This window comes from Galeopterus variegatus, unplaced genomic scaffold (assembly GCF_000696425.1).
Source record: "Galeopterus variegatus unplaced genomic scaffold, G_variegatus-3.0.2 Scaffold58, whole genome shotgun sequence".
Classification (NCBI taxonomy): Eukaryota; Metazoa; Chordata; class Mammalia; order Dermoptera; family Cynocephalidae; genus Galeopterus; species Galeopterus variegatus.
Genome location: NW_007726169.1, coordinates 501,755 through 513,437, shown reverse-complemented (window position 1 = coordinate 513,437; position 11,683 = coordinate 501,755). Strand labels below are relative to the sequence as shown.

The 11,683-nt window shown below is 52.7% G+C and overlaps 1 protein-coding gene across 2 annotated transcripts in view; it reads right to left on the bottom strand.

The window, feature by feature from the left end:
• Positions 1 to 325: 325 nt before the first annotated feature.
• CCDC135 (coiled-coil domain containing 135) overlaps positions 326 to 11,683 on the bottom strand; it is a 37,426-nt gene continuing 26,068 nt past the window's right edge. For both annotated transcript variants that reach the window (XM_008574854.1, XM_008574862.1), the window contains 11 exons: positions 10,431 to 10,559; positions 7,726 to 7,798; positions 6,626 to 6,754; positions 6,270 to 6,398; positions 4,896 to 5,116; positions 3,891 to 4,106; positions 2,935 to 3,045; positions 2,740 to 2,850; positions 1,567 to 1,761; positions 707 to 846; positions 326 to 604 (listed from right to left, as the gene is read on the bottom strand). In XM_008574854.1, coding sequence (XP_008573076.1) covers positions 511 to 604; positions 707 to 846; positions 1,567 to 1,761; positions 2,740 to 2,850; positions 2,935 to 3,045; positions 3,891 to 4,106; positions 4,896 to 5,116; positions 6,270 to 6,398; positions 6,626 to 6,754; positions 7,726 to 7,798; positions 10,431 to 10,559 — 1,548 coding nt within the window. In that variant the 3' untranslated portion in view covers positions 326 to 510. The remainder of the gene's footprint in view (positions 605 to 706; positions 847 to 1,566; positions 1,762 to 2,739; positions 2,851 to 2,934; positions 3,046 to 3,890; positions 4,107 to 4,895; positions 5,117 to 6,269; positions 6,399 to 6,625; positions 6,755 to 7,725; positions 7,799 to 10,430; positions 10,560 to 11,683) is intronic.

Sequence of the window (11,683 nt, the reverse complement as noted above, 5' to 3'; positions counted from 1 at the left end):
CTCTGTGCTTTATAAGTTTTAACTCATTTAATACAACAATGCCATCCCCATTTCACAGATGGGTAAATGGCATCTGGTAAGAAGAGGAGCTGGGACTCAGTCCCTTGCACTCTAATGTCAAGCCCCCAAGTTGTGGAGCGTGCACCTTGACATTCCCACTTTGGGAGCTGGGCCACCCTAGCCATGTAGAGATCTAACCAGTTGTTAGCAGGTGGCTGTGGGACTGTCTACAGAGGTGCTGTGAAGACTGGTCCCAGGCTATAGATAGAGAAGGGAAGGAGAAAAAGGCTGGTGCTGGAGCTTGTAAAGCATGAGGTACAAATGACAAATTAAAAGTGTGTTTATTTACAGGAAAATCACAAGCAACAGGAACAGACAGGGCTGCAGGGGAGGTGGTGTGGCAGTGAGGCCAGGCATCTGAGTAGACAGGTATTTGCTGGGTGTAGGAAGCAGGCTGTGGGGGGAAGTTTCCTTTATCTGGCAGCTTCTGCTGAGGCCCCAGGAGGGGTGTCAAACAAAAACTTTCAGGAACTCCACCAGGCGTGGGTCTTTGTAGAGCTTTTCCTCCAAAGCCAAGTACTTCAGTGGGGCCAGCTCCTTGTGTCTGAAGTCACAGGAAAGAATGAGGCAGGAGTGGCAGGTGAGGGATTACAAGGCTGGTGTTCAGCCGCCCAGTGGGTCCTCGTGGGCTCCCCAACCCCCTCACCGACTGAGCCGCTGCTCCAGGATGCGGATGCGGAACATGGCCTGAGAGCAGTAACTCAGGTACAAGTCTTCATCCTCGGGTGTCAAGGTCACCTGGTTCTCCTGGTACCACTGCTGCTTCTTCTGCAGCTCCTGGGTCTCCTGCGGGCATAGGGAGGACAGAGCAAGAAGATCGACGAGGGCTGACCCTCACCCAGACTTTTATCCCACTGGTCACCAGACAGCCCCATGAGGGTTGACCCCAGTGCCCCCACCCACACAAGCCAGAGGAGCAGAGGTGGGGGGCACAAAGTGGGAGCCACTGGGGTCATGTTTAAAGGAATGTCATGCCCATAAGTTCAGGGCAGGGGTCGAGACAGACAGCCATGTGGCTCTGGACAAGTTACTGATATTTTCAGAGCCCCCAATTTTTTGTCTGCAAAATGAGGGTCATTGTATCCCACCTTCCCCTCCCTCCTTGTGGAGCTGTTTGTGCAGACAGAGATAATGCATGGGAACTAAACTACATGGTGTGTGCCTGACCAACAGAAATGGGTCAAGGGCTAGGACTTGTTGTAATGTGCCATCTATCCATCCATCCCTCGATCCTTCTGTTTAACCTTCCACCCATCCCTCCATCCAGCGACCCATCCCTCCATCTGCTTACCTGCCCACCTATCCATCCATCCACCCACCAACCCACCCATCTGTCTAATAAACGAGTGAGGAAGAACAACCCAGTGTTTGAAAACCCCGAGTACTGCCATACTCATCCCTTCATCAGCCCCTCACAAGTCTGTGAGGTGGTAGGCAGATAGTCCTGGGCCCATTTTCTGGATGAGGATGCCAGGGTCCCCTTCCCTGCCAGGGCCCTGGTGGCACCTTCTCGAAGCGGGCCTGGATGAGGTTGGCCTTGTCAATGAGCCGCTGCTTGAAGTCGCTGAGGCACTCGTCTTTGATGCGCACAGCCTGCCAGCGCGTCAGCTTCTCTCCTGGTGGGAGCTGCGCCAGGAAGGGGGCCAGGTAGTCCAGCTGGGTCTCCACCTGCCGCAGGTGCTCCTCGTGCATCACGCGCTCCTAGGGAGGTTGGGGAGGGGAGAGCAGTCAGCTGGATCAGCAGGGGCTTCAGAGACCTCCTGACCAGCTCTGCATCGGCGGTGTGACAGCACAAAACTAGGCCTCAAATCTGGGTCCCAGTACTTGGCACCTCTGGGACAGGCCTTAGAAGGGCCTGTGTGCTGGTCTCTTATACCCTTGTTTGTTGGTAATGCCAACTCTTGTTTCTTGCATGAATTCCTGTGTGTCTGCCTGAGCCTTAGTTTCCTTCTCTGAGGATTCAGAACAGATCATGTTTGTGAAGCACACAGCCTGGTGCCTGACAAGCCATAGTAGATGCTTATTCAGTAAATGGTAATGGTTAGTAATGACATTAAATTCAAAACTGCCAGTAACGCCCTTCACTTTTTTCTTTCACCCTGGGACCTTAAGTACTACATTGGTAAACAGGGGCCAGTGAAGTTGGAGATATGGGGGCCTATGACCTCCCCTAAGGATCCGAGAACAGTCATCAGACGCCCTGTCCCTACCTAGCCAACCCCAAACTATTTCTAGAAATCCCCAATTGGTTGGTGAAGCGGATTCAGAAGCTGGCCTTGAAAACCAAGCTGGGCCTTTCAACCCTAGGGTGTAATCTGAATACCCTGTGCTGAGAGCTCAGGCCTTTGGCCAGAGTTGGCTCACTGGCACTACCAGCCCAAGCTGCAACGTCAAAGAGAGCCCTTGGTGGAGGTGGGCACACCACTTTATATCTTCCCCCAAACACTACAGGCCTTGGCTTGGCCACAGACCTGGGGATGTGGGGAGACCTGGCCTGGATCCTGTGTGCAGATCTTTGGGGTGAACCATGGACATGGTCAGCTCAGCAGCAAGGGTGACCACTGGTATCAGTAACTTCATTTGCTATGAAGGGTTTCCCAGCAGAACCCCTAATGGTCCTCACCACCTGGAGACGGGGTCCAGGAAAAGCCAGGGCCTGGGCAGGGGAGCGAGGCTTACCATGGCCTCCCGGTACTCCTTGCTCTTCTTGTTGCGCTTGGTGTCATAGATGGAGATGGTCAGCGTGTGCGCCTCCTCCTCCTCCTCTCGGAGCTTCAGGATCTCCAGCACCTGAATTGGGAAGTGATGGGGACATGCTTAAGACACCCCCAGCCCTGCCACCTCCCACCTGCCCACTCCCCCATGGGACTCTACCTCCAGCTCCGACTCCCAGGCCTGATGTCTGGACAGCTTCTCCTCCCTCTTCAGGTGCATCATGGCTTCATACTGGTAGAGAAGCTTCTTGGTGTGCTCCATGGGCTCCACCTGGGACAACCACCACAGTGACATGGAGAGTCAGGGTCGTGGGGCCATCCACCTGGGCTCAAATCTACTCCTGCCACTTTCTAGCTCTGTGACTTCAAGCAAGTTGCTCAACCTCTCTGGGCCTCAGTTTCCTCACCTATAAAGATACAAGTACTAATAGAAGGGGGACTGAAAATTCAGAGGGGCTGAGAAATGTGCCAGGACAGTGAGGATTTGACTAGGAAGGCCAGACCCCCAGAGGTACCCACCAGCAGCGTTCCCTGAGATGTGGGGCTACTCTGACCAGGGGTGGGAATGCGGGCCATGGGGAGTAGTTTTGGCCTCCTGGGTTCTCTCTTTTTTTTTTTTTTCTTTTTTGTCTTTTTTACTGACCGGTAACGGGATCACAACCCTCGGTGTTGCGCCCGCACCGCGCTCAGCCAGTGAGCGGGAACCGGTCTCCACATGGGATCCGAACCCTCGGCGGGAGCGCCGCTGCGCTCCCAAACGGCGCACTCTCCAGTGCACCACCGGGCTGGCCCCCTGGGTTCTCTTTTTTTTGGTGGAAAAAGGAAGATTTTCAGAGGAGCTGCAAAGACAGGAACTTTGAACCCTCGGCGGGAGCGCCGCTGCGCTCCCAAACGGCGCACTCTCCAGTGCACCACCGGGCCGGCCCCCTGGGTTCTCTTTTTTTTGGTGGAAAAAGGAAGATTTTCAGAGGAGCTGCAAAGACAGGAACTTATGATTTTCCCAAGGGCAAAGAAGAATTTCCTGGCTGGGATTCGAGTGTCCATCCTGGTTTTCCCGAGTTGCTGGAATGGGACAGCGGACCGCAAGTGGCCCGCCCACCACAGCCCTCAGGCCACCTCAAAGCTGATACACATGTCGGGTGTCATGATGATCTTGTTGCCCTTGCTGTCCACCTCGGTGCGCCGCAGGAACTCGCGCTTGTTGGCCGTGATGTGGTCGTCGCGGCAGTGGTAGCGCAGCTGGATGCGCTCCTCGGCGATCAGAAACACGCGCTCTGCCACGTCCTCATCTGCCGGCTTGGTGAGGTTGCGGGAGAACCGCTCTGTGATTTTCTGTGAGGCCAGAACATGCGTAGGATGAGAGGAAAGGGGAAGGGGGGAGGGGGTTTCTGTGCATACCCCAGGTGCGGGAGCAAAAGATATCAGGACACTGGAGTCTGGGGTCGTTTGGAGGTTCATTGGAGCAGCCCCTCCTAGACAAATAATGGATTTCGTGGCCCTTATGGGTGCTCAGAGCCAGGCCACTCCAGCCAGCCCCGAGTGGTGCTGGACCCCTCTCTAGCTCCCTCAACAAGACTGCTTGCACACCTCAAGAGATGGGGAGCTCACCACCTCTCCAGGCAGCCGGATTCATCACTAGACACCCCTTACTGCTAAAAAGAGCTTCTTCGGTATGCAGCAATTAAGCTCAGGTTGCCAAATAATTCATCAATGACATGGAGGGGAAAAAAATGCACAATTTAATGTTAAGTGGGTGATACAGGGATTTTACCCCCATGGGGACACAAAACGTTCTCAAGTTAGAAAAGACTCTCAAAACCAAACCTATGAATCCAAGGTAATATCTGAGTAATGCCATTCTGAGATATTTTTGCTTTTCTCTTTACATCTTTCCATATTTTCCAAATATTTAGTCATGGGTGTATGTTTATCATAACAGTAAGGAAATCACATCTCCTTGGCCTGGTGGCTGAGGGCACAGTCTGGACTTGGCTCATAGTTAGTGCCCTAGAAATGTCTTAGGCCTTGATGCCACTCCAGAGCCAGAGGTCTCCCTGTCCAGAGATGACATCAGCTGCCAGAGAGGCAGGCAACTCATTCCCAGGCCCAGTGAGCTCTTACCTCCATGGGCCGTGGGTTTGACTCTGCACTGTTCAGAGGCAGGTTCTTGACCCTGGGCCCAAAGGTGACATGGCGGTAGGAGAGGAAGTCTGAACGTCCTTGATAGTACTCTGTCATTGTCTTTGGCGTCTCCTCCCGCTTTAGCAGGCCATCCACACGGGCCGTTTCGTAAAACTCCATGACGCGGTCCATCTCAGGTTGCATGGACTTGTATGAGTGCACTGGGGTGGGAAGTGGGAGGCAGGGGCCAGGGGAGATCGCTGGGTGAGCCCAGGAGCTGTGGCTACTGGCTTGATAATCCAGCCCCAGGCCCAGGGAGCAGGCAGACCCACATTATGAATGAGCATTATTTATGTAACCAGTGCCCTATTGCTGAGTGTTCAGGTTGTGTTCAACTTTTTGTTATTATAAACAACACTATGATGAACATCTACATCATGCATTTTTTGTTCTTGCCTGTTACTTGCTAAGAACAAATTCTCAGCAGTAGAATTGCTGGACCAAAAAGTGCACACATTTTAAGGCTGTTATGGATTTATTTTGCCCAACTGCCCTCCAGAAAACTTGTGCCAATTTGCTGTCCTACCAACAGTGGTAAGCAGCGACCGTCTGTTGCTTCCTGCTTTAGTTCACATTCAGTAGGACCTTTTTTTTTTTCATCTTTGCCAACATGAAGGTTCTAAAATGGGCCTTTATTGGTTAAGTAAGCAGCGACCGTCTGTTGCTTCCTGCTTTAGTTCACATTCAGTAGGACCTTTTTTTTTTTTTCATCTTTGCCAACATGAAGGTTCTAAAATGGGCCTTTATTGGTTAAGTTTCTTTTCTTTTCTTTTTATTGCAAATACTTAATGAGGTTGATCATTTTTTCAAATGCATGTTGGCACTATGCTTTTCTTTTGTGAATTCTTGGTTAGGGTTGTTGATTCTCTCCTAAGACGGGATCTTCCCTCCCTTCCCAACCTCATGGACTCATGGCCACACTCTTTGCCCTCTGCATTGCCCTTGTGGGGGACGTTAGTTGGCTTTATTGCTCGGCATCCTAACTCCCTTTAAATGAGGTCCCCACTGTGTGCTCTCTTGATGAGATTCCAACCTGATCCCGCCCACAGAATGGGCACGTGGCCCTGGCTTTGACATTCCCAGAGGAACGTTTGTCACATTTTCTTGGATTTTCTGGGCTTCCCCTGACCTCCCGCATATCTGATTTGCTTAGGGAGACAGAGGCGACTTCTGTTGCTTGCCACCCAAGAACGCTGTCGGTACCCAGATGCTGATTCCTCCCACCACATGCCACCCGCTATGGAGGCTGTTCTAAGGAGTGAGCAAGGCCCCCACCCCAGGCTCCTGGCTGGCCCAGTAATGGGGTCCACGCACCACGCAGAGCTTGAGGGTGGCCTGGCTTGAAGTAGTCAATATTCAGGCCTGTGCTCTTGTTTATGTGCCTCAGCTCCAGCATGTCCTCCCGGTTCTGGTACCATTCTTTTATCTCCAAAATCTTGGTGCCTGTGGGGGTCGATGGATGCTTGCTGCAGCCAGGCCACTCCCCCAGCCTCCAACCCTCTGTTCCCTGCACAGAAGCCGGCAATTTCCATGCTAACACTCAGAGAGTAGAAGTGATGTACCCAAGTTTGCACAGCATGTTGGGGGACCCAGCTCTTCTGCTCCCCATAGCTAGACCATCTCCACTCTTGGCCCAGTCTGGCCCCCACAGCCGGAGCTGCCCCCCTTACACTCAAAGTCCTCATAGGTGGTGAGGCAGCTCACGAGGCCATTGCTGTTGAGGTATGGGGCCCACTTTTCCAGCTTTGCCTTCTTGTACTGGATCACCTTCTTCCCATTTGGGCAGCGGGTCTCGAATGCTGTGGACAGAGTGGGCTGGGATCTCTCCTTCCCAGACTGCAGGAAGGGAGGGTCAACCCTGCCTGGTCACTCATCTCTCTGCTGTCCATTTCACTGTCTGCTAAACTCCTCCAGGCCCTGAGCCCGCTCCAGGGAGGCAAAGAGTAGTCACCAGGGCTGGCTCCAGCCCTGGAGGAGTTCTCAGGCCAAGCAGAAGCGCAGACCTGTCCAAGAACATGATTTGAGCCCAACCAGAGGATCTGCGCCCCCACCACCCACAATCCATCACTGCCAGGCCTTTGCTTGGGCAGGTTTCTCTGCCAGAAACTCCATCCCCTCCTTCCCTTGCTGGGCCGATCCCTTCTGATCCTTCAAAGCTTAGCTCAGGTGACCCTCACTTCTGGAACCCCTTTCTGCCCAGCCACCCCCAGTGCCTAGCCTCAGTGCTGGGCTAGGATGCTCCTCCCCTGATTAGCACCCTCTCTAGCACTTTCCACCCTGTTAGAATGGCCTATCCCCTCCCCCTAGGTCTGGGTGTTCCCAGATGGGTACCTCAGCAGCCAGCAGATGTTGACAGGGGGCATGAGGGTCCCCACCCTCCTGCCTTCTCTGCCTGTCCTTCCCCGGGCCTGATACCCTCTGTGTCATCTGAGTGCTGCCCACGGTCTCCTCCAGCCGGGACAGGGGAGTGTGAGGGAGCGGAAAGGGCTGTGTCCCAGTCCTCGGTCCTGATGTGCCTTCCACACTCCATCATCCATCACATGTTCACCAAGCCCCCTCCTATGTGCTGACTGGTGTCAGGCCCTTGGGCCACAGAGCTGAGTGTGTGCAGCGGGAAGGAAGGAGGGGGGTGGGTGCAGCAGGGTGGGAAGGGTGGATGTGAGGGGCCGGACAGCCTCTGTGTGACCCCTGCCTAGCTGTTGCTGCAGACCTCCCCAGAGGCCCAGGAACTAGCTCTGGAGAGAGCGAGTGAGCACCGAATAGCAAATACCTTCTGGGGAGATCTCGATCTGCTCCACCCATGAGGGCGGCATGTCGAAGCTCTTATCCTCATCCTCTTTGTCCTGCTGGGAGAGAAGGGTGGCGGGTGGTGCTGGTCAGGGCCTTGGAGCAGAAGTTATTGGCACAGTCTCTGCCTCACTCCCCCAGAGCCAAGCCAAGGTGGTCCATCAGCTTCTCCAGGGGAGCCAGAGGTCATGAGCATGACCCAAGGTAGGGAACAAGAGGAGTTGGTGCTCGGCAGGGAGCCGTTCCCTGCACCTGCCTGGCTTAGGATAGCAACTCCCCTGCCCTTCACACCCCGCCTTCCCTCAGCCAGCCACCTGCCCTCTGTTAAGAGGGCTTCTGGAACCAGGTAGACCCAAGCCTCGCCCTCTATCCAACACCAGCTCAGGGATCCTGGCGTGTTCTTTAGCTGCTCTCTGCTTCCGTTCCCTTAACTGCAAACTGGACTTCTTGGGAGGATTAAATGATATAATGTATATAAAGTACTTGGGACCTTGCCTGGCTGACATTATTATTATTATTGTTGTTGTTGTTGTTGTTGTTGTTATTGTTATTATTATTATTTTCTTTCTGATCCTTAGTTTCCCCATTTTTAAAATAAGGCCCAGTCTAGACAAATGTTCCTCAAATTAGGTAACCACAGAAACTCAGATAAGACTTTCTCAGTTTAAAATTTTTCTCCCACAAGCATTGCTCAGCCCTTGAATACCTGCTTGTCTGATTGTGACTTCTTGCAGGGGACAAAATGGGTGAGCAGTCTGCAGTGAGCATTGTCAAAAATCTCAAGATGGCCAGGCGGGTGGGCTGTGGCTGGAGGCTCTGTTTATCCCTGGGTGCCCATGGCTGTACTCTGACTCTTAGAGACACCATCTGTCAATCTTTGTGGTAACAGGGGTTTCTGGTCCAGGATGGAACAAGACTGTGACTGGAGCTGGTTGACAACCAACCAGACAAGGCCCTAGGGATGCTGTTCCAGGGCTGGACTCCCAGGGTGCCTGCTGGTCTATGCCTCAGGCCTAGCAGGGGGTGCCTGTTCCCAGTCTCCAGAGATGAGGGTGCTGGGAACAGGCAATGCCGTTTCCAGGCATGTCTACAGTGCCATGCCAAGCACATTACACCAATGGTCTTGTTTCCTTTTCAAAGCAGCCCCAGGAGGTTGAACAGAGTTGCCGTTGAGAACCCAGATTTTGGAGCCAGACTGTTTAGGTTCGAATTCCAGCTCTGTCACTTACTGGCAGTGTCTCTCTGGGTAAGTTACTTAACCCCTCTGTGTGTAAGTCTCCCCATCTGTAAAATGGAATGATAATAATCATGGATGATAATACTAGTACCCACCTCACCAGTGGTTGTGGAGACTGAAATAAGTTAATTCAGGTTAAATACCTACAGCAGAGCCTGGTACTTAGGAAGGGCCCCTCTGTGTGTAAGTCTCCCCATCTGTAAAATGGAATGATAATAATCATGGATGATAATATTAGTACCCACCTCACCAGTGGTTGTGGAGACTGAAATAAGTTAATTCAGGTTAAATACCTACAGCAGAGCCTGGTACTTAGGAAGGTCCATGTGAGAGCCACCTATTGTTGTGGGCTGACTTGTGTCCCCCCAAAATTCATGTGTTGAAGTCCTAAGTCCCAGTACCTCAGAATGTGACTGTATTTGGAAAAGGGGTCTTTAAAGAGGTAATTAAGTTACAATGAGGTCTTAGGGTGACCCTGATACAATATGACTGGTCTTTATAAGAAGGGGAAATTAGGACACAGATTCATAAAGAGGGAAGACCACGTGAGGACACAGGAGATGACAACCATTTGCAAGCCAAGGAGAGAGGCCTCAGAAGAAACCAACCCTGCTGACACCTTGATCTCAGACTTCTAGCCACCAGAACTGTAAGAAAATGTTTCTGTTGTTTAAGCCCCCCAGTCTGTGGTTCTTTGTTATGGCAGCCCTCTCAGACTCACACATCTATTACTGTTACTATGAATACAACTCTGACCCCCTCTCCCATATTATATGCAGGTGAGGAAACTGAAGCTCACAAAGGTTGGTAAGTTTGCCCAAGGTCACAGAGCCAGTAAGTAAGGCCTCTGACCTCTACGCACAGGGCCTCATGCAGACCTGCCTGGAAGGCCGCTGGCTGGGAGGTCAGAGAAGGGAGGCCGATGACTTGGAGGAAGTGCAGACCAAAGACCTTTAGAAGAGCTGATGGGATAGACAAGAAAGGCCTGGCAGTGCATGGGGCATCATGGTGGCTACTCAGGATGGAACTGAGGGGCCAGCCATGAGGCTCCCAGGGCCTTATGGAGAGAGGCTTATGGCTCCACTCTAAGGAGCATACTTACTAAAGGGGGAGGGCAACCCTTGAACAGGGTAGACTGTGTGCGGGGCAGGAGACCTGAATTCAAGTCCCATCCCTTCCCCCTGGAGGGGGGAGGGGATGTGTGTGCAGGGGAGGTAGTTCCTGGCCAGGTCACTGGACTTGTCTGGGCCCCAGCTTGCCCATCTGTAAATGAGGGCATTGTCCAGGCTCTTCTGCTTTGAGGAATCCATAACTGGTCTACCCGGACCTTCCCACTCCTAGACACGTACATGTTGGTGGGAACATTTGTCAGGCTGCCCAAAGCAAGGCAGGGTGCAAAGTCTTCCTCACACGCTGCCCGGCTCCACACCCCGCGTGCCGCTGAGACTCACCAGGTTTTCTACATCGTCATCATTGTTCATCTCAGTGTCATCTTCCTCAGTCAAGGAGAGGTGAGGCTTATCAGTCCCCAAGAGCATGTACTCCCACCTCACAGGGTCTCCCAGGTCAAAGATCAAGTCCTGATGGGGGAGAGGACATCAACTGAGTGTACCCCACAGCCAGCACATCCCACCTGCTCCCAGAGAAGAGCAGGGATCTGGGCTTGAGTTTCAGAAGGGCAGGACGTCAGCTCCAGGCAACAGCCTCTGAGAGTCCATGTGCACCCGCCTCATTTCAACAGGGAAACTGAGGCCCCGAGGAGGCCTGGAACTCCCTTCCCACCATTGTCTCCCTATGAAGGAGTCCTGTGTTGGCCTCTGTGAGAGACTTGGAAACTCTCCAAGATGCGGAGGCCATTCTGCACTGGCTAAGGGGCATCCCAGGCAGTGTTTAGAGCCAATGCAGACCAGAGAGATTTTATGGGAGGGGGATCTGGTAATTTCTAGGAGATGGCAGTTTTGAAAAACGGCCTCCTCATGTGTTTTTTTACCCATGCCAGGGAGAAAGGAACTAGGCAGGCACACGTGGAAGTTGTACATAAGGGCAGGTAGGAATTTCTCCTTTGTGATGTGGGTCTTCTGCCTTCTTTCACCCAGCCCGCCTGAGGCCTAGGTCTCCTCAGTAAAAGTGGCTCTTCTGCCAGATAATTCCCGGCAAGTGGGGAGCACCCCACATTCCAGTCCACCTCCCCGGCATGACATGCCCCTTCACCATGACGTGTGCTCCAGAAAGAGATCAAAGGCTGAAGAACAGCTGCCCGTCCGCAAGGGGTTTTAACACTGGACTGTCCTGGAGCCGGCCCTAATCCTAGTGCTCACCGCTGTGTCTGAGTCCTGGAAGGGCTCCTGAGTAGACACTGTCCTAGCTGGGGCGTGGGTGATAGAGAAGGGGGGGATATGACGGAGGAGAGGGAGGGAGGGAACAGCTTGTAGATGCAATAGTGACTGGGGACAGTCAAAGCTTAGTGCAGAAGAGCCCAGTTGTACAGGAGTTTGGGTTTCTTTCAAATTTGTCCTAAATTCTGTCACTTTTGTAAGTAGTAGGCCATAGTTAGGTATTATGCTTTGCTACTTTAAGTTCTATTTCTATAGAAAAAGCATAGCTGAATGGACAATACCACATCCCATGTGTCCATGGTGTGTTTGCACCAGGTGGTCGCTGTGTGGGTGCCTCACCATCCTTCCTGCCCCTGATGCCATTTCAA